The following is a 23,478-nucleotide window of genomic DNA, read 5'->3' on the forward strand; positions in this document are numbered from 1 at the left end:
AGAACACTTATATAAGGGTGATGTTATAAATTTGAGGACTGAATATGATAAAGAATGAAAAGGATAAATGTGCTGTGAACTTTTATTTATGCTGTGGTGTTATGATTTTGCAAATGTTCCTGTATAATACTTCAAATGTGCCATGTAATAAAGTAATTGTTTGACATTTGAAAAATACAATACACAAACTGTTGGACACTTATTTAATTGCCAAACAAACGTTTGAACTGTTAAACTTATTTTAGGCCACAGCTAAATTAAGATCCGATGCCTCACGTTGTAAATTTCTTTAGTTGGCAAATCACAAGGGAAAAGTAGTGATTGTGGTTTGGACTTCAGGAAACAATATCCACAAATGGTTCCATTATATTAAATATTAGTGATTGTGCTTTCAACCGGTTCAGTATGAATTCCAGCAACTACTCTTATCAATCTGCTCTACCGACCAGTCAAATGACTATAAAAATAATTAGGGTTGTGCAGTGCAGGAGATGGAAAGACATCACTCTGAAGCTCCAGTGTAATTGTCTCCCGGGTAAAAATGCCTTACATTATGCAAGGCACAATGGAATACATAAAAAAATGGCACTTCATTCTCATGTTATTAATGTTTTCCTATATACAATCAGGAGGATATATGCTGAAGAAGCCTATCTTTCTTCTTGTCAAAAGTCAGCAAATTGTGGTTATGTTTCACCTGATGGCCATAATTCAATCTGGTAAAAGGACTCAGCAGTTTATTATTTTTTAAAGTAAATAATTGGGTAGGTATTGTTTTATATAATTGTGTAAAACAGGTAATAATTAATTGTCAGTCCGTTATTTATCTCTGCCCACTGACTTCAATGGAAATAAAAATCATGGAGAGATGTAAAATGGGTTGCTCATTCAACATCGCCCTTTTTACGCTATTGCAGAAAGTCAACATCTACCCGGCCACTGATGCTTATTTGAAGATTCACATGCACATATCTTCTAATTGTGAAGTATCATCTGGACTGTTTCATCTGTTCTGAGCCCCTGTTTACCTTGTGAACAAATAAGGAAGTTGCTTAAGAAAAATAGAGAATAAAAGGGATAAGACAAGTAAGGGTAGAAATTCCTGTGTCCAGCCAAGGTTTTGAGCATGACTTCAGTATTGGATGTACAAATTCGGCCATTGACTGTTCAAACGGTAGAAGTGTGCACAAAAAGTGGCTGCTTTATTGGTCCCACATTGGTAAGAGTGGACACCAGGCATCCTCAGTGTTGGAAATTAATTTTTGCCCCACTAAATTATGTTAATGGGGTCCTCCACTTGAATGAGGAACCCTTTAAAAATGCGGGGTTTGGGAGCCTTTCATTCAGATTTTTCTTTCCCAACCCAGAAAAACATGGCATCAATGATAGGGAAGCTGGTTGAAGGAGTGCGATTTTAAAGGGATTTCCAATTTTTTTGAAGGTTTAGTTACTGGCAATTCATTTTTGGCTACTGTGGATTTTGGAGGCAATATTTTGGCTGTTTTGCAGTAGATCAGGGTACTGAACAGTTGGAATGCTAACCTTTGGCTGCTGTTACACTGTTTGAATTCATTGGCTGTAAGACTAGCATAAAGTTGGGAATGTTGCGAGGATTACCATTGAGGTTGCCATAGTAGCAGCAACATTAACATGACAACGAAGACCTGAAGAGGATGAAAGAAGACAACAAAGAATGCAAGGGCCAAGGAGGCATTACACCATGCATGTCTTCCAGGGCAGATGTCGTACCCCAAATTGTGAGAGGAGTTTTATGTGTGTGAGGAGGCTGTGCTTTAGCAAGCAGCCAGGCACTGATCTTATCTATTGCACCGGAAATCGGAACCAAACACCAAGGTGCACATAGGCCTGTTGCTTTTGAGGTAATAGTGATTCTCAATTTCTTTACTATTGGCTATTCCAGGCTGCAACAGATGACAACTGCAACATCAGTAAGTTCACTATCCAAACGGCCAGTAAAGAGGTGATGGATGCCCTCCTTTCAAGGTGACAGCAATGCATCAACTTTCCATAGAGGCTACTAATTCGGAAGTCACATCTCTCAGATTTTCGGATTTCTCCTGATGCAAGATATCATTGACACACACATGCTGTCCTGCACTTTCCTTGTGGTGAACTAGCCGTGGTTTATAGTAGGAAGCTGTTCCATTCCTTGAATGCTCAGCTAGAGTGCAGCCACTGGCAGCAAATTCAGCAGACCTGTGCCAGGTGGCTGGCAAGAGTCATGGCATCTTCACCCTGCACCAATCCTCCATCCTCTCATGTCTGTGAACTGGAATAGTGGGTGTTAGTCTAGCCCTGTAAGGCAGGAGAACCATGCTCAAACCAAAGCTCTCATTGAGCAAACTATAGTTGCCTTCAAGCATGGACCAATCTGGTGGAGCCCTGCAGTATAGTTGTCTTTGAATTTCCAATGGTTTGCTGTACGCTACAAAACTATGAAGGCCATTCAGAGGGTCAATCCTTGCAGCCAAAATGGGAGGAAACAGTGCAGACATAAGATGAAAAAGGGATAAGAAAGTGAATGATGATAAGGAAGGCCCACCCCCAGCAATGGAGAGTTTGAGTGGGGGGAGGACCTGAATGGATGCTCTGCCTTCTCTTCTACTCACGTCCTCTCTATCATGGTTTACCAGCTTTACCTGAAAGAAACAATTAGCGTTAGTGGTCTCCTGGTGTGATGGTTTGAGGATGTGCAAATCAGTATCAAGCAGCACTGGCGTGTGGTATGGCAGAGGCATGAGGAGCTGAAGGTAGTACTGTTGAGGAGAGTGAGGGATGTAGACTGAGGCATTAAGAGCAGAAGGAACTAGAGGGAATGCGGGAGTGTGCTGGTAATCAGAGTTGGGTGGTGAGTGCTGAAACCTCGGGTAGTACAGAGTTATCTAAAGAGTGATGTGAGATTAGAGTTGGAGTCTTACATTAGCAACCCTGGTCAGGTCATTAAGCTTCTTCCTACAGTGGAATCAAGTATGTGGGGCAATGCTGACCTTCACCACTGTGCCCATTACGGCCAAGCAGCTTGGAAGGAAAATATCAGAGTCCATCCCTCTTGCCAGCATCCTCCACCAGAGCCTCCATTGTTGTATTGCAGAAATGAGGGGCCCTTGCATTATCTGCTTGTCCTTCCATCTCCTGAGCTGCCTTCGAGATACCTGCAGTCAGAGTGCACCTACACCTTTAAGAGATGTCGGCTGGCTTTAAGTAGCAGTAGGGGCACCAAAATTTGAAGCCACCAATTAGGCAGCTGCCAATTAACTGTTGGTTAATGTTGGCAGCCCACCTATTGCATTATAATGAGGGTCTCTGACAAATTTATCAGCTTGTTCCAGCTGCATGATTAGGTGCACACTCCATGGGCCTACATAAATCTCTACTTTTGCACATCTAACATAGATTTAAGAAGTCTAAGACTATCGAGATATATCTTTTATGTCATATAGTTTAAAGCTTATTATTAAAATATTGATTCTCTTTCAGTCTCAAGTATCCATTAGCGTCGAGGACTGGGAAGATACGAAAGATACCAAAGAGCACATGAGTTATTGCACCAATCACTATCATCGGAACTCTACATCCAGTGACCAATCAGATCATCCTTTGCTGAGGCGCAAAAGCATGCAGTGGGCAAGGCGGCTTAGCAGAAAAGCACCAAAACACTCCAGTAAAGTAACAGAAAGGATAAGTCGTCAGCGCATGACATTATGCAAAAGGTCAGAGAGACAAGAACTGGCTGAACTAGTAAAAACCCGAATGAAACATCTAGGCCTTTCAACGACAGGTTATGGTAAGACCTCTTAGCTACTAAAGATTGTTTTTACAAAGAATTTTCAGCACTTACAGTAATAGGCCATTTGGCCAACTGGTCTATGCCAGTGTTTATGCTTCACACAAGCCTTCTTCCAGCCTATTTCATCTCACCCTAGCTGCATACCTTTAATTCCTTTCTCCTTCTTGTACATATCTAGCTTCCCCTTAAATGTATCTATGCTTTTTGCCTCAGGTACTTCCTGTGGTAGCAGATTTCATGTATTAATCACTCTTTGGATAAAGAAGTTTTTTCCTGAATGCTTTCATTAGTGACTATAATATTAATTGCCTCTAGTTTTAGACTGCCCCATGAGTGTAAACATTTTTCTATGCCTACCATATCAAGCCCCTTCTAATTTTAAAGATCTCTATTAGGTCATCTCCCATCCTCTTTTCTGGAGAAAAGAACCCTTTTATATTGTAGTGCTTCAATCTCTTAGTTCTGGTATAATCTTTGTAAATATTTTTTGTACCTTCTGCAGCCCCTCTATATCCTTTAGGGAGACCAGAGCAAGACAAAGTACTCTAAGTGCGATCTAACCATGGTTATGTACAAGTTGAACATAGCTTCCTTGATTTACAGTTCTATTTCACTGGAAATGAACCCCAGTGGTAGTTTGCATGTTTCATGGCCTTGTTAAACTATATGTAAGGATTTGTAAATCTGTATCCTTAGGTTGCATTATTCCTCTGCCCCATTTAGACATTATTATGATAATTATTGTACACATAATAACCTGCAAACATGCTGCAGAACAAAACATCCTTTGTTGGTCACATGATAATGTAATGCTGTATTTATTTATGTACATTACAAAAGGTTATAATACCCTTTTATTGATAGTATTCAGCAGAGCTTGTACATTAAGAAGCAATGACATCACGGGTAAGAGTGGTAAATCAATCTTTGAAAGCTTTGAGCAAAACATGTAGTCTATACTGTAGAAATCAATATAGCCTTATGATCAAGTAAAGTGCGTAGTCCGATAGTAAAGTTAAGAGTTTGACTTTCACACTCCGAATTGCCAACTTGATCTGCAAGTTTACATTATTCTATTCAAATTGTTCATTTTGACTTCAGGCGTGACCCTCCATTGAAAGTCCCCTTTGACGTTCTCCTCCTGTCTTGAAGGTAGCTCCTCATGAGTGACCAAAGCCCATTGGTACCATGACCTAATGGCTGTTTTTCATCTATGATCTTGGAAGTGAGTTCAAACTGCTTAACCGTGGAGATTGTTACAGCCATGCCCAATCCTCTTCTCACTGACGGTTATACACAAACTTCCAAAAGCGATCACTGGAATGGCAATCAAGAGCAGGTCCCAAGTCAGCCTCAGCCCATACGGAAATCAAAACCATGCTGTTGTTGTTAATCTGACCCACCCGCTAGCCATCTGGCCAACTGAAATAACCATCTCCTCAGAGCTTCCTACTCTTCTTCAGATAGTGCCATGGGACCTTTAACATTCATCTAAGGTACTTAAAAAAGATAAGTGGAGCTTCCTTGAACACCTAATCGAAGGGTATGGAATCTATGACTATTGTTTTCTTCTAATCTGGAAATTCTGAACCAAAGTAGCGCTACTGCGTTGGATAATTCAATACAAATCAAGAATTACATCTGATTGAGGGTTCTGGAAAGATTGTTATCGTACTGTCCTAATTGCACTTATTTTGCTGCAAATATTACAAATAAGCATTAAACTATTCACACCATAAACGTTGCAAAATAGTTCAGCGGACATACTTATTTTGTGAACTATGCCAGCCTAATAGAAACTTAGATTCCTAAGGGAAGGAAGATTGGGGAGAGGATATATTGAGTGACCAACCTGCTACCAGTCATTACCAGTCAACGGCGAAAGATAAAATCTACCCTAGTCACTTTTTGGGATTGTTTTTGCTCTGCTACAAGGACATGTTAGTGCAATACATTATAACATCTATACTTGAGTTCAACTTAGCTCTCAAGGAGTTAACTTTGCAGGGCAGCGGGGTTGAGGTATGATGTACATTAAGATTCAGATGTGGTTTACTTCAAGAAAAGTTAGTTAGGATGTTTCAGTGATCATTCAAGCCTATTCAGGTTGTGATAACTTGATTTATTTGAGGTCAGCAAGTTGCCAGGGTGACATTGAACCTCCTGGAATCGGAATTAATAAGAAGGTGAGCAAATACCATCTTCAGGGTCAGCCACAGCCAGTAAACATTGAGGGAAAGCTGGTCTTGCCCTGAGTTGGAAATTAAGATGCAGCAACTCAGTTTTCTGAGCCAGAAGCTGCCTCGAAATGGAATGTAACAAAAAGTGAATATTCCATCCATATTCAGTACAGCATAGCATGTTGTTTCCATGGAAACAGCTTTCAGGATAATGCGCCATTTTGGATGGACCTCACTTTGGCCACAAATGTCAACCTAGAAGATTTATTTTATTCCCAAAATTGCATTTTCTCTCAAAGGTCCCATTGATATAATGGACTCCCTGAGAAGCATTGGCTTAAAGGCTTCATTAGCCCCATTTTGCACTCATTGAAATAAATCAAAATGGCAACAAAGGGGTTGGAACTACTTTGGTCAAAATTTAATCAGTGGGTAAAATGGCACCTGTGGTGATAATGCCTACAGCTTCATCATAATAAAAAGCAAACAAAAATGGACAACATTAGGTTGGTGTCGTTTTGTTGAAGAAAGGAAAAGGTTGATAGGATGACATAATAAAGGTCTGTTGGGTTATTAGGTAGGGCAGATGTAGAGAATATTCACTTTTTGTTACATTCCCTTTCAGACCAGCTTCTAGCGCAGAAAACTGAGTTGCTGGATCTCAATTTCAGCTCAGGACAAGACCAGCCTTCTCTCAGTGTTTACTGGCTGTGACTGACCCTGAAGATAGCATGTTCCCATCATCTTATTAATTCTGATTCCAGGAGGTTGAATGTCACCCTGGCAACCTGCCGACCTCAAATAAATCAAGTTATCACAACTTCAATAATCTTGAATGATCACTGAAACACCCTAACTAACTTTTCTTGAAGTAAGGCACATCTGAATCTTACTGTATATCATCCCTCAACCCCGCTGCCCTGCAAAGTTAACTCCTTGAGAGCTAAGTTGAATGCAAGACACTTGTGTGGCCTAAGTTCAAACCTAGGTTTCATAAATATAAGATGACTACCAATAAATCGTATAGAGGATTCAAGAGAAACACATTTACCCTGAGAGTGGTTAGAATGTGAAACTTGTAATTACAAGGATTGGCTGAGGCGAATGGCATAAGGAGAATTAGATAAACATGAGAAAAAAAAAGATTAAAAGGTTACACTAATGGGGTGGGGGATGTGGTTAATTAGACGTAGGTCATTTAAGAATAAAATTTGAAAACATTGCTTGAAAAGGTAGTGGAAATCTAGAACTTTCTGTCCTAAAAGGCTGTGCATACTACAACAATTGAAATTTTCAGGACTGAGATAGAACCCTAGAACCATAGAAAAGTTACGGCACAGAAAGAGGCCATTCAGCCCATCATGTCTGCGCCAGCCAAAACAAGAGAAAAAAAGAAACTAGCCGCTCAATTTAATCCCACTTTCCAACACCTGGTCCAGAGCCTTGCAGGTTATAGCACTTCAGGTGCAGATCCAGGTACCTTTTAAATGAGTTGAGCATTTCAGCTTCAACCACTAAACAAGGCAGTGAATTCCAGACGCCCACCACCCTCTGGGTGAAAAGGTTTTTCCTCATGTCCCCTCTGATCCTTCTAACGATCACCTTAAACCTCTGCCCCCTGGTAATTGTCCCCTCAGTTAGGGGAAACTGGTCTTCCTGTCTACCCTATCTAGGCCCCTCACAATTTTGTACACCTCAATTAGGTCACCCCTAAACCTCCTTTGTTCTAAGGGAAACATCCCCAACCTATCCAATTTTTCCTCATAGCTGCAATATTCCAACCCTGGCAACATTCCTGTAAATCTCCACTGTACTCTTGCCAGAGCACTTGTGTCCTTCCTGTAATATGGTGACCTGAACTGTACACAAAATTCCAGCTGTGGTCTAACAAATACAGATCCATCATTGCATCTCTGCTTTTGTATTCAATACCTCATCCAATAAAGGAAAGGATTCCATGTGATTTCTTGACCATCTTGTCCACCTGTCTTGCCACCTTCAAGGGCCTGTGGACATGCACCCCAAGGTCTCTCACTTCCTCAGCCCCTCTCAATATCTTCCCATTTATTGAGAATTCCCTTGCTTTGTTTGCTCTCCCCAAATACAATACCTCAGACTTTTCTGGATTGAATTCCATTTGCCACTTTTTCACCTGCTCAACCGAACCATTGATATCTTTCTGGATACAACAGCTATTCAGTATCAACTACATGGCTAATTTTTGTGTCATTTGCAAATTTCCCAATCGTGCCACCCACATTTAAGTCCAAATCATTAATATATACAATGAACACCAAGGACCCCTGTGGAATGGCACTGGAAACCGCATTCCATTCGCAAAAACATCCAACAACCATTATCTTTTGTTTCCAGTCGCTGAGCCAATTTTGGATCCAACTTACCACCTATATCCCATGGATCTCACTTTTCTAACGAGCCTGCCATGTGGGACCTTGTCAAATGCCTTACTAAAATCCATGTAGATAACGTCCACTGCACTACCTTCATCAATCCTCCTTGTTATTTCCTCAAAAGTTTCTATCAAGTTAGTAAGATACAATCTTCCCTTAACAACACCATGTTGACTATCCCTGATCAATCCATGCCTCTCTAAGTGACAGTTTATCCTGCCTCTCAGAATTGATTTTAATAATTTGCCCACCACCGAAGTCAGACTGATTGCCCTATAATTTTCTGGCCTATCCCTCACACCCTTTTTAAGTATTAGCAAAGCGTTCGCAGACCTCCAATCTTCTGGTGCTTCAATAGATTTTTGTTGCATACTGGTTCAAGGGATATGAGTCAATGAGCCTGGTCAATGAAGGTGAGATACAGATCTAATTAAATGGTGGAGTAGGCTCAAATAGGCTGGATGGTCAACTCCTGTTCTTTATTATAGATTTTAATGAGGTCTGTGAGTCATCAGTATGTTTTCAAAGCAGTGTGCCTTGAACTCCGTTGTTTAGTTGAAACCAATGTTAGCTTATTACCCTTTATCTTTACCATGTTTAATACATCTGCCTCATAGCCGGGAATTTTCCCAGGCCCTTGCGGTTGGGTTTAGAGGCAAAATGAGCTGGGAATGTTGGGGAAAAATGGCAGCAGGCCAATTCTCCAATGTTCCCAATTCCTCCCACTTTTCCTATAGGAGGGTTGTGTGCAATGTCAGCAACCAGTCTGGCAGCAGCAGGAAGCCAACTGAACTTATGAACGAGTCAATTACCAGCCATTGCCCCAGGACAATGGGATTTTACCAACGACGTATAGTGCCCACATATTGCAAGTGAGTGCACAGCAAATGGTGAAAGTGGCATGAAAGTGACATACAATCTGAATTTTAAATGGAGAAAATGGCAAACCTGATGTTGCCCATAGACAGAGATTTACCATTACAGAAGTATCTCACTGAGATTGCTGTCACAGATAATGCTAGTAGTGAAGAAATAGCTGCCGGCTCCTTTAGCCTCATCATGCATTCGTTCTGCTCCACCCTCTTTTGTGCCAATCACCCTAGCAATACTCACATTGCAGTGACAGTGAAGACTACCAGCCGCCCTTTAAATCCCACACTCTAATTTTCTCCCTCCCGCCCACTCAACTCGTTCACCATCCCGAATTGGACGGTGACCCCAGGGGCCAGTACTTAATTGGATGCCTTGCAAAAGATTGAACTGGAAGACACACTACTCTCACCTCCATGTTGTAGACGTGGAAATAAAGCTGCCCCCGGTTTAAGAACTAAGGTGGCAAAATTCAACCCCTAATGTCAATAAGAAAATAAAATGATAAAGTGAACATCTAATTAATATATTAAAGAAAAAACATAAGCCGTGGGTTCAACTGAGTAATTCTGCTGATGTTCAGAAATTGTTAAAGGTTGATCTCACAGTTTATGACAACGAATCATTCAATTGAATTACGACCTTGTAACTCACTGTCAGCCGTCTATTATCCTGTAATCATTCTATCAGGTTCTCAAACATATTTCAAGCGCATAGTGATTCCTTTAATAACTTTAAGGCCGTACATTGCCTGTCATAGTGAGATAGATAATTTTCTGGGATGGGGATCAAAGTTCTTCATCTTTTAAAGTTTATATGTATTCGATGGCAAATTGAGTGCCCCACCCAACACTCCTTCCACCTCACCAGAGCCCAGTTCCTCCCACCACACCATCCCAAAAGCAGGCAAATACTGAGCTCCTAATTAGGTGGAGACCAACTTGCTGGGGTCTTCTGTAGGGCCAGGCATCCATCCCAAAGAAACATAACATTTATGATTTGTAATAAAATATCACAATCTTACTTATAAACAAGCGGCTAGACTTAATGACTGGTGTTATTTTAACACGCGCATTAACCCATTTATTTTAAACATGTTAACGCCAACATTAAAATTGGACAGATAGGATAATCTAGGCTAACACGTAATTTTCAGTGAACCCATTATTTATCATGTTTATATGATTAAACTTGGTGATTTTCCATGATGTTGCTGACGGGTAATCCAAATCGAAAGTGCAGTTTCTTAAATGAAACAATGTAGTGTGACAGATGCAACATAAGAGTATTACATGCTTTATTTATGGTGCTGGCCATGGCTCAGTGCTAGCACTCTGAGTCAGCAGCTTGTGGATTGAAGCCACACTCCACAGACTTGAGCCCTAAATCTAGGCTGACATTGTCAGAAGTGCCATCTTTCAAATGAGATACGAAAACAAGTTTGCCCTCTCAGGTGGACGTAAAAGATCCCATTTCACTTTTCAAGGAAGAGCATCCATGCAGGTCATTATCTCATAGGCTGTAAAGCACTTTGGAATGTCCTGTGGTTGTGAAATGTGCTATATAAATGCAAAGTTTTCTTTCTGTCTGTTCTTTCTTTCTTATCCTGAAATATAATAGTTGTATATAATAGTTGTAATGCTATCTATCCACTAATTTCCTAATTTCAATGGGAGAGAAGGTTGTTGAGACCCTAGATGCTCTAAAACTTGATAAAGCGGAGGGATGAGAAATACTGACTGTACTTAAAGTTGATAAATCACCAGGACTGGATCAGCTGCATCCAAGGATCCTGAAGGATGTAAGGGTGGAAGCTGTGGAAGCACTGGCTGTAATCTTCCAATCCTCCTTAGATACAGGGTTGGTGTCCGAAGACAGGAGAATTGCAAATATTACATCTTGTCCAAAGAAAGGGTGTAAGGATATACCCAGGAACTACAGGCTAGTCAGTTTAACTTCCGTTCTGGGAAAGCTTTTAAAAACAATAATCTGTGACAAAATTCACAGTCATTTGAACAAATATGGATTAATTAAGGAAAGCCAGCATGGATTTGTTAAGGGCAAACTGTGTTTAACTCATTTGGTTGAGTTTTTTGATGAGGGTAATGTGTTTGATGTAGTGTACATGGACTTCCAAATAAGTGTTTGATAAAGTACTGTATGATAGGCTTGTCAACAAAATTGAAGCCTGTGGTATAAAAAGGACAATGGCAGGATGAGCACTAAGTTGTCTGAGTGACAGGAAACACAGTGGTGAACAGTTATTTATCAGACAGGAGGAACGTACATAGTGGGGTTTCCCAGTGGTCGGTGTTAGGATCACTGCTTTTCTTGATCTATATCAATGACTTAGACTTGGGTGTTCAGGGCACACTTTCAAAATTTTCAGATGACACAAAACTTGAAAAATATTATGAACTATGGGGAGGGTAGTGATACACTTCAAGAGGCCATAGACAGGCTGGTGGAATGGGTGAACACTTGGCAGATGAAATAGAGGCTTAGAGTACAAAAACAAGAAAGTTATGGTGAACCTTTATATTAAAAAAACTGGCTCAGCCTTAACTGGAGTAATGTGTCCAATCCAAGGCTCCATACTTTAGGAAGGATGTGAAGGCATTAGAGAGGGTGCAGAAAGATTCACGAGAATGGTTACTGGGATGAGGTACTTTGTTATGCGGATAGATTGGAGAAGCTGAGGCTATCCTCCATGGGGAAGAGAAAGTTGAGAGGACATTTGATAGAGGTGTTCAAAATCATGAGGCATCTAGACAGATTAGATCGGGAGAAACTGTTCCCACTGGTGGAAGGGTCAAGAACCAGAGGACAGTGATTTAAGGTGATTGGCAAAAGAACAAAAGGCAAAATGAGGAAAAACCATTTTATGCAGCAAGTGGTTAGGATCTAAAATCTAGGGATGGGATCTTACGCTGCTCCCAGGAGCTTGAAGCAAGGCAGGCGGGGGAATTTAATTGTGTGGGAGGCCAAAAATCAGCTTCCCAACAGTGGCTTAAAACAAAGGTATTAAGTTCTTGGAATTTTGAAGGCAGGTTAGGGCTGGGAAGCCGTTCTGCATGCATCTGCATGTCGTTCATGCTCGTGAAAAGGCACTTCCCCCCCCCAGAATTAAGTGCACTTTTCAAATTAAATTACTGACGAGTGAGAAATACATGCCTTCAGATTCATGACTGCATAGAAGTGGCGTGCAGCAGGCGAGGTAGTGTACTTGGCTAGAGTTGGAGTCAGTCGTCAATGCTTTTTCCTCTTTGGGGAGCGTTCCATGACAGGCAATGATTGAAATCGGGTGGCGGCAGCCAAGTTCTAGGCAGGCAGGAGCGGTGGAAGGGAGGGAGGCTGCAGTCTATGGGTCACGGGGCAGGGCTGCCTGAGAGAGAGAGAGGGAGGGAGGGAAAGGGGAAAGAGAGAGGGAGGCTGCAGTCTAAGGGGCATAAGGCAGGGCTGACTGAGATAGGAAGGGAGAGAGGAGGCTGCAGTATAAGGGGCCCGGGGTAGGGCTGTCCGAGCCAGGGAAGGACGGAGGGAAGCAGAGAGAGAGGGAAGCTGTCTGAAGCAGGGAAAGAGGGAGGGAAGGCAACAGTGCTGGGAGGTGTGCAGGAGGGAAGGGCCCAGTTTATGGGTGTGGTCATGTGGTAGCATTGATGGGGTGGAGGGAGGTTTATTCTGGGCAAGACTAGATGAAGATAGGTGGTCCTAGAGGTCAGGGCAGTGTTGTCAATGGTGGAGTCCTTTAGGTTTGAACTGAGGGTACCCGACAGAACAGTCACAGAGACAGGGGGGAAAGTGGAATGAAGTATGGTTGCAGGTCCAGGGCAATGGTTGTCAGTCGGATGGTCTTACTTTTTGACTTACTGCGAGATCCTGCAGTGGAGAACAAAAGGAATTAGCAATGGTTATGCACAATCCCTTTTCTCAACAATGTTTCAGGTGCTAGTCCTGTATGTCCATTTGTCAACAACAGGCTGGAGGCATTCTCACTGGATTGCTGAGAACCTCTCGTCTGTCCATCTGCGTAGGCTCCGTCCTGGTCCTCAATGGCAGGCTCGGTAGCCTCCTCCTCAAAGTAGATGAGGGTTCATTTTTCTGGAACATCTCCACTTGCCTCTGAGTGCTCCCACCTATTATGAGTGGTTTTCCCCTGCAGACAGACAGAATTATAGAGTGTCATTCCAATGGGTGTATAACCACTTTGAGCATGCACGCCTATGACAGCTCCTGAGCCCTCCCCAGTAAGTGTTTGACACCCACACTCACACTCATACACTTGTACAACATTCATAGCATGAAGTGTCTCCCACACATTCAGTCCATATGTTCCATTCTGATGCTGAGGTCTGCAATCCAAATTCCTGTCTGATATCCCTCTGTACTTGCACACTTAGACTGCTTGATGCCCCTATGATTGTCACTTTGCAGTGACTACTTCTTGCCACTTACCCTTGTGGAGTGCAGCAGATCATTCATCCTCTTCCTGCACTGGACCCCCACAGCTGCTAACCCTGGCGGCCACCTCTGTCCAGGTCTTGGTCGAACTGGAGGGCTTCCCACTTCCATCCCTGGGAAACATGACCTCCAGCCTTCCCTGGATGGACTGGGGGAAGAACCTGTAGCGAGGCATTACTGAACCATGGAGCCACTCTTTTTCTACTCCAAGACGTGATTGAAATTGGTAGCAGCAGTAGGTTTTCTGAGAGGTTTGGGGATTGGGGGAGTAGAGTGTGAAAAAGTGTCAATGCCTTGTTACGACCAGGTGAGAAGGGGTGAACTGGCTCCCCTCTATTCAACCTCCTTGGCTGGTCACAACAAAGCTTTAAGTTTCTTTTTCACAAGGATATGGCTTTGCCAAATAAAAATATATTTAACTATTTAAGCTGTGAGCAATACGAAGCCAATTAAACAAGGTTTTCTAGAGTCAAAAAAGAGCAAATTTATTAACCACTACTTGAGAAAATTAATAAAAACAAGATGTCAAGCATTTGGCCCTCATGCAGTCATCCAGACCCACACAAACACACAGGTCTCAGAAATAAGGGGAGTTACAGTCCAATAAAACAAAAGGGAAAGGGATATACCATTAAGTGTCCTTTGATTGTCCTAGACCTGTAGATTTTAAATGTGGCTGATTTGGGTTAGCTGGTTTCTTGGGCCTGAATTTTGTGCTTGTCAGGCGCGTGTGATCAGCGGGCCTGGGAGTGGACAGGAAATGGGCTCCGACCGTGATTTCACCCTGGCTGGCCACTTAACGGCCAGCCAGTGTGAAACACGCCCTGAGAAAGGCTCAGCCCTGCTGGTGGGGGCGGGAAGAGGGCGGGCGCCGACATCACCGCGGGTGCTGGTGAGTGCTCCCACTGAGCTCCCTGAAGGCAGACAGATGCCTCAGGGAGCTGCAGACCTCCAAATAATAAAAGAAAGCACAAAAATACTGCAAGAAATGTCCATGCAGCACAATCAAGCATAAAAATGCTGTCCCCAGAGATTTCTTTTTATTTTATATCCTAACGGAGATTTCATCCCACTCTTGGATGAGGAAATGATTAAAATATGAATTCCGCCCAGCCGTTTTGCCCGTGCAATAAGCTAAAAATTGCACATGCAACATAAAATCATTGTCAATAGACTTTTTAATTTGCCTTTTAATTGTCAGCGGGTGCTGCTCTGACTTACGCGTAAGCCCGCCGACCTCAATTTGCACGCGTAAGCGATGACGTCGGGACACATGCCCGACATCTTTTCGTGCAATTTTACACGCGTTCGATTCGGGTCAGGTCAGGTACTCGCCCGACCTCAGAACGCAAGGTTCAGGCCTTGGATGCGGCCCAATGCAGAGGTTGTTGCAATTATTCTGAGATCTTGGTTCACTAGTAGGTTTCTGGTAGAGTTGGCTACTCGAACTGGGTGACGCTCTTATTCTAAAAGAGAGAGGGAGAGTGAGACAGCCTTCAGCTTGTTTCCTATGCTTAAGGCTTTCTTGACACCACCTGTGTCACTTGCAATCTCTCACCAGTGGCTGTGCAGCCTTGAAATACTTCACCCCATTCTGTATTTCCAAGCGGTTTGGGGTGAGTCTGTCTGATTCAATCGCCATTACGTTGTATTTTTAATGTCTCTTCCTTAGGCAGTTACGAGTTTTGATGGGGGGTCTGGATTATAGGAAATGTCTCTCTCTTCACACTCCCCCGAGAGTGATTTGTTTGTTTCGCAACTTCACCTTAGAATGTGGCCTTGCATTTTTAAGCAGTTTGCTCTGTCTCTGTTCAAATTGTAAAATTTCCAGTCAGTGAAAGTTGAAAAGTGATACTTTGAGAAATAAAGTGGTATAACTTCGTGACCGCCTCCACAATGACAACCAGACTGATGCTCCTGGCTTGCAAGGAATGAATGCCTCTCCGGGTGCTCTTTAGGTATGGCACCTGGACTTTTGACCCTATGAGGTAACGGCAAGGGCGCTGACTTCTTGCCCGTCCATGCCACATGATTTGCCATGCTCCTTGAGCACGCATAGCTAATCAGTTAGCGGCCACATGAGTCAGGAGTAGCTAGCCATCCCACCTCCAAGCAGAAGTGTTGCTCACTTCTTGCTGCACCACCAACAACCTCACCACTTCCGGAAGATTCCATCGTAAATCTCTGCCCGAGTGTGTAGTGGAGTCAGATTTAATTGTGGACTTTCTAAAGGTTATTGGATAATTACCTCAATAGAAAAAAATTGCAGTGCTATGGAGAAAAGGCATGGGGGTGGGACTAGTTGAGTTGCTCTTGCAGAGAGTCAACGTGGACATAAAGGGCTGAATGGTCTTTATCTGTGCTGTAACAATTCTATTATGCTATAAAATTTGCATAAGATGCATATATTTTAATTATTCCCTTACTCTTCCTTATCTTTTCCCAAAACCTTGCTCTTTTTTTTCCCTCAGTTACCTACATTATTATGAAAAATATTTTTCTTGAAGATGAGGACTCGTAGAGAAAGAAATTGGTTCCTGTTGTATCTATTTTTTGTTGAAAAGTTATCATTCAGGAGGGGGGGAAAAATGTTGAGGTCTTTGAGATCGTCCATTTTGCAGTTAATCATTTCTACTTACTACTGCATATATATATAGCCATTTTGGATTCAAGTTTTAGGATCAAACAGAGGTGAAAATCATAAACGCTGTTGTATAATCAAGATTTACCTACCAGAGGCCACAGAAAATGAGAATTGACCTGGGAGTTTGTCATAAAAACTATGGTGCAGCAGATGTTCAATGGACCTTGTAGATGTAATGCTTAGTAAGTATCCCAAAGTATATATTTGAAAACTGAGAGAAAGATAGCTTCCAAAGAGCTATCAAAAGGATTGTTTATATATAAACTAGTCTTCTTTACTGTATGGGGAGACATTAAAGAACTATTCCAATACAAAAGTGGTGGATGAAGTGTAGAGGGGTTGGACTGACAGTACAACTGAAGTAATTTTAACAGTAGATGATTCCTGAGACATTAGAGGAAATAGTCTTCCAACAAAGGATAATAGAAGTGGCTGTAGCACCAAACATCCAGCAATATCACAGGAAAGTAAACAACAACTTCTACTGGAAAAAAGGACAGTAGAAACATGAATATATGAACATAACGAATTAGGAGCAGGAGTAGGCCACTCGGCTACTCGAGCCTGCTCCACCATTCAATAAGATCATAGCTGATCTCATTTTAACCTCAACTTCACAATCCTTCCTACCTCCGGGAACCTTTCACTCCCTTGCTTAGCAAGGATCTGTTTTCCTTTGCCTTAAAGATATTCAAAGAATCTGCCTCAACCACATTTGAGGAAGAAAGTTCCAAAGTTTCAGAACCCTCTGAGAGAAAAAACATTTTCCTCATCTCTGTCTTAAATGGGTGACCCCTTATTTTTAAACAGTGACCCCTAGTTCTAGATTCTCCTACAAGAGCAAACATTCTTTCCACATTCACCCTGTCAAGTCCCCTCAGGATCTTATATTTTCGAACAAGTCACCTTTTACTCTTCTAAACTTCAGCAGATACAAGCCGAACCTGTCCAGCCTTTCCTCATAAGATAACCCGCCCATCCCAAGTATTAATCTACTTCTCTGAACTACTTCCAATGCATTTACATCTTTCCTTAAATAAGGAGACCAATGCTGTACTCAGCACTCCAGATGTGGCCTCACCAGGCTATCCATGCCCTGTACAACTGAAGCATAACATCCCTCCTCTTGTATCCAATTCCCCTTGCAATAAACAATAACATTACATTGCTTTGTTAATTACCTGCTGCACCTGCATCTTTTGCAATTCATGCACTAGTACACCTAAATCCCTCTGCAACTCAGAGCTCTGCAATCTCTCATCATTTAGATAATATGCTTCTTTTTACCCTACCTACCGAAATGGACAACCTCACATTTTCCCCACATTATATTCCATTATACTCTATTTGCCAGATCTTTGCCCACTCACCTAACCTACCTATATCCTTTTGTAGCCTCCTTATGTCCTCTTCACAACTTACTTTCCTACCTATCATTGTGTCATCTGCAAATTTAGCAACCATACCAACCGCCCAGCTTGCACTCCCCCCGCTGGCACAGGCAGCACTGAGTGTTGCCGCTCATGTTTCATGTTGGGCATGCCTTAATTGGCCCACCAGCGTGAAATTGCCCTCCGACCCCGATTGCAGGCGGCGGTCGGCTTCCCAACTACCTCTGCCCGTCCCTGCCGACCCCGCCCGACATGGGTCTGCCCATGATTTCCCTTGCAAAGGAGAAAATCATAATTTGTGTTTACAAAGTAACTTTAGTTTTGCTGTAAAGCAGTTTTGGGCATTTTAAAAACGTAACTGGAGTTATGTTAAATATAAAAAGATAACTGATACTGAAACTACAGCAGCTGCTCAAGACTACTTGTGGCATTGTGAATGCTCAATTAAACAGCAGTAATTTTAGACTGAGAGTCTCAATCCTGTCAACTCTTTTTACTTTCAATATGACATTCCGTTATTCAGTATTTAAATACTCCTATATGCTGAGCAAACGATAGTTGCACTAAATATAACTAATTGCTGTTATGACCTTTTTTTGGCGTTCTCATTTTATCCCATTTCACCCTTCCAAGTATAATTGATGGCACTTTCTAAAATTAACAGTTATTGTGAAATAAAGTCAAAAACATTAACATCAATACTGTAGCTTGATAGCATATTTTAAAGTCAAGGTTACCTAAATAATTTTGTTTGATCTTCAGGCAATTGTAAGTGTTGGTGTAGCCGGTGTGTTATTGTGCTTACCTCCTCCAAAACCTGATCGTTTGTCTTTATTTGCAATTTTCTTCATCACCAAAGCAAACAGTACCTCTGGCATAATTTGACTAGCCAGTGACTAGTGGAAGAAGAATATGACAGTAAAATCAAATCCTGCTAGAGAAATTGCTACAAAGCAACATTTTGCAATATTACTGTTCATTAGCTGCACAGTATTTTTTTCCAAAACATAATTTCAGCATCAAATTGTTTACTTATTGATTTATTTGTTTTTGACCTACTTATATAAGGAATGGTGCATGTTGCATAGCAACAGTTTGAAACTGTGTTGTCCTTTGCATCAAAGAAAGCAAAACGTGCAGGTATAAATGTAAAATAAATGAGTAACATGATATAAAATTGCTTAAAAATTCATTGGCATCTTCAAAATGTTTGCCAAGCCTTTTATAATTTGGAGACAAAGAAGATACAAAAATATGTGTATTATCTGTATTTTTGTTATGTTGCGGCGCCATAAACAGGGCAGTGATGCAGTTTGATGTGGTCAACATAATTATTTTGTGTCAACCAACAAACCTAGATCTATCATAAGGGTGGAATCTGTGGGAAGATTTCTGTCTGTAGGAAAAATATCCTGCATGGACCTTAGTTAAGGAAGAGAAGCCTAGCCAAAAGAAAAATTGTTTGAGAGCCCTAGATAAGGAAACTGTTTTATGCAGAATTTAATCAAAAGCAAAATCCCTTCAAAGGAACATAGCCAATGATGGAAGTCATTAGCTGTGTGGGATTGTGCACAAGTGAAGTGGTTGTGGGAAGGGAGGGGGGGAGGGGTGCGGTGCTGGTACAAGAGATAAGGACTAGGAGGAAAATCATTGTATTTAATGAATAAAATGAATAGAAAAAGTGCAGGAACATACAATGCCAAGGAGAAAATTAATGGTGAGTAACCTGGTTGAAGTAACTGTTGGGGGAAGGGGTCACACTAGATCAAAGCAGTAAACTAAGGAAACAAACAGGCTTGGCAAAAGAATTTAAATATATCAAGAAATTAAGATGAATGGAACTGAGATTTTAAAGAATTTGTGACAAAAATGACTGGGTTAGTTTCCATGGGTGTAATTTTTCTGGGGTTCCTCTGGCTCTTTGTTTCTTTGTTTCCACTCGGCCAGTACTAAATGCCTCTGCAAATCATTGAAATTGGCCCTGTTCCAGTTGGGTATTTTCACCTTTGATTCTTCTTCATCCTATTCCATATCTACTTTAAACCTAATTATATTATGGTCACTGTTACCCAGATGTTCTTCCATTGAAACATACTCTACTTCATCTCCCAGTACTAGATCCAGCACTGCTTCGTTTCTCATTGTGCTGAAAACAGGTTAAGAATGTTCTCCTAGACACATTTTAGATATTTTCCATACGCCTTGCTGATTATTCTGTTTTTTTCTATAGTCTATTTAGGATAATTGAAGTCCCCTACTGTTGTTGCTCTAGTATTTTCACATGCCACTGAAATTTGCCTACAGATTTGCTCCTCTACCTCCTTCATAATATTTGGGATCTATAATAAGCACTCAACAAGGTAACAGTTTTTGTTACTGTTTCTTAACACTCTGCTATCTTGTTCCTTTGTAGAACAGTAATGTCAAAACTGTCTCCTCCCACCTGTCTCCTGTCTTTTATTTTCATTATTTCTCCCAAACACATGGTAGCAAGGAATGTTTAGTTCCCATGCCCATGTCTAAGCAAGGTCTTCATTATAGCTACCATATCATAATGCTATGTGACAATTCGCATCTATATCTCATCACACTTATTTGTAATGCTCCTTGCATTAACGCGCATGAATTCCAATCCCATGGTAGTCAGCTTTGCTTTCCTCCCACCATCCACTTCCTGCTTTTCCTACACTCTTCTTTGTTCTGCTGCTGTTTGGGCTTCCTATTTTTCCTTTGCACCTTGTAATCCTCTGCGGCTGCATCATAGTCCTCATCCTCCCTGCAAAGAATAATTAGTATAAAATGTAAAAAATAATCAGAAAAGAATAATAATCATAAAAGACAGAGGAATCTGACAAACATTTCAAAGCCCTTTATAAATGAGTAGAACAATTTTTAGAGTTGCAATCTATCATTATTTTATCTACTGGAGATGGTGGATAAAATACATTGTACATTAAATCTACAACTAGCATCTCACAGTTAAATCGTTTGCTTCTTTATTTGTTCTTTAATTACTTGTTTCCTAGTTTAAACTTTAAATGAGGCATTGATTGACATTCTATCATTTTTAAAGACTGGAAGTGAATTCTTATGGAGGCATAACATAATCCAGTATCTAAAAGGAATTATCACATGTTTTGCTGCTTGTGTATCCAAGCATATTGCTGAAAATCTACCCAGCTCTCGAATCAAGGACAACACTCATAACACAGAATGTGAACATAGACATGTGATGCAAAAAACATGACCTGGAAGACCCTTATTGACTTTTTTTGGTGGATCTCATAGTGAGTCAGGCTGTGCTATTACATCTTGAATTGGGGAGAGGGATGGGTTGGGGCCAAGAAATTGTAAATCATTTTGTAAGGTATCTCTCCACTAACAATGATGCAAGGATTTTTTTCATTGGTTCCTGGAACGTGGATAGTGCTTTCCTTGCTAATTGTGGGTTGTCAACAAATACCACAGTTCTGAATAAACCTATTTATAGCTAATTGACCTTATAAATTCTCAGCAAACAAAAGATTGGTTGTAACCATTTGGAATGCATTAAAAAAAAATCAGGATTTTGGATGATAGCCTAACTTTTAAGTTCTGGCACACTCTGTGAATGCCCTGCAGGCCTGCCGTCTATCATAATAACACATCTAGAATTTCAAAACAGAAACATGGTTCTCCTTTTTGTGCAGTACCAAATGAGAGAAAATAGTAAATAAACCCATGGTTTATACTAAATACAAATTGCAAAGAAAATAGGTATAGTAATGCATGGTGTGGAAAATATTTACCAAGAATTTATAACTGCAATAGCATAACTCAAGATGTGCCTTTGGCATATATGTATCTTCAATCTATTTGATGGCAGATTGAGCAGCCACTCGGTGAGAGACTTAATATGAACCGTTTAGCTGCTTTATTTCCCATCAACTAAACATACAGAATAACAGTTACAATTGGATTCACTTATATCCATCGATACAACTTGCCTTCGCATAATAGTATAAAAATAATGAACACTTCAGTGGGCAGTCCTGCTTGACTTAAAGCTAATTTTCCAACTGCTTGCTCCTTTATTCCATCTGTCTCAGCCTTTCGTTGGTTGACTAGCTCTAGCTTTTGCTTCTCTCATGATTTTAAAAAGTCTGAATCCAGCACCGGCTTTTAGTGAAACTGATTCCCTCAGCACCACCCTTCTCCCCTGCTCCTAGTCCCACTTCAGAGTGTAATCCAGCAACAAGACCGGACAATGATCCTTGCTGAATTTGTAAAGAGTTGATGTAAACAGCATCTGCTAGAATGACAAACGATCTTCTCATGTCTCCGGCAATCAGGTTCATCTGAAAACTAATTGGCACCTGTAAGCCCTACTGTACTGTGAATACTGAGAGTTAGCTCGATGATATCATTTTAACATACATTGCTCCCAGGATTCACCCAAAAACTCTGAAATCCTGAAACATTACAGTTAGTTATAAGCATTCTATTTTGAATTTTTAAAGAAATGTTTACATTATGAATGTTACCTTTTCTACTGGCCTTTGTTACTGCTCATATTTGATTTATTGTTTTCATGTGTACTGAGTTCCTTGGTGGAAGTTTACATGATCCTTCTGTTCTCTACCTTTTAATTTGAGATCTGTTGTCTTTTATGAACTGTAGGCAATCAGATCTATTTATGATACAGAATTATTATTATTTTTTTGATTTTCTTCTTCTTCTTCTCCAGTCACACAGAAATATAACGGGCAATATCAAACACAAACATAATCAAAGGCTCGGAGTTTTGCTCCCAGGCTGGGTGTGTAGAGAATTCCCGGCTCTGTGAACCTGACCTTTAAAAATAGCCGCTCGCAGGTCGTATTTTCATTCTGGGTTTGGGGTGGGGGAAGGGGAGGAGGCGGGGGTGGGGGTGGGGGCGGTGGGGGCTAGATTATAGAAGCCGGCCCCGTCACCCCCAGAATGATTGCAGAGGTTATGGGTACAGAGGTGGGCTGGGTGGAAGGCCTTTCTTTGTGTTCCGGTACGGTGTTGAAGTAAATAAACATAAAAATAAAAGAAAAAACAACCCACCAGCCCTTACTTCTCACGGTTCATATATACTCCCCATGCCGCATCCATGCCAACCTTTGCTACCTCATGCCTCCCACCCACCTTCCATGGCCCCTCATACCCCCTGTATACCCTACACCCCATGGCTCTTTATAGCCCCTATGCCAACTTAGTGCCAATCCATGCCCCTCACCCACCATCCTTTGCCCTTACCCTCTCCATGCCAACTCACCTACTATCCTTTGACAATTCTTTGACAGCTTGACAGTTCCAATGAGTTTGTGTAGTTTTGACACCCAATCATGTTTACTTTTAACAATCCCAAAGGATGCCTTACCTCTCCCAAAGGTGCCTTGGGACCCTATCCAAAGGCATAACTTACCTCTCCAAAGGGTAACCTGGCTATCCAAATGAATCCACTAAGTTCAGATATCCTCTTACCAGGACTAAGCTGCATTCTTTGGGTTTCACACTCCTGGCCTACCAACATCCCACTTCAGTGGAGGCAGCTTATGATTTAAATAGCCTGCTGCCTCCACAAACTCTGTATGCGTGAACCCCAGCCCAATTCTGCTCCCACTCTGGCAAAAATGGAACATGCCGTGTTTGGGGGCTGGACTTAGGACTTCTGGCCTTTTCCGGGATTTTCGCCATGACGGAAATC

The 23,478-nt window shown here is 41.4% G+C and overlaps 1 protein-coding gene across 2 annotated transcripts in view; it reads left to right on the forward strand.

Moving 5' to 3' along the window:
- LOC144692649 (potassium channel subfamily T member 2) overlaps positions 1-23,478 on the forward strand; it is a 794,243-nt gene that overhangs the window by 706,858 nt on the left and 63,907 nt on the right. For both annotated transcript variants that reach the window (XM_078561726.1, XM_078561725.1), the window contains one exon: positions 3,499-3,805. In XM_078561726.1, coding sequence (XP_078417852.1) covers positions 3,499-3,805 — 307 coding nt within the window. The remainder of the gene's footprint in view (positions 1-3,498; positions 3,806-23,478) is intronic.

This window comes from Cetorhinus maximus, chromosome 17 (assembly GCF_964194155.1).
Source record: "Cetorhinus maximus chromosome 17, sCetMax3.hap1.1, whole genome shotgun sequence".
In the NCBI taxonomy this organism is placed as follows: domain Eukaryota; kingdom Metazoa; phylum Chordata; class Chondrichthyes; order Lamniformes; family Cetorhinidae; genus Cetorhinus; species Cetorhinus maximus.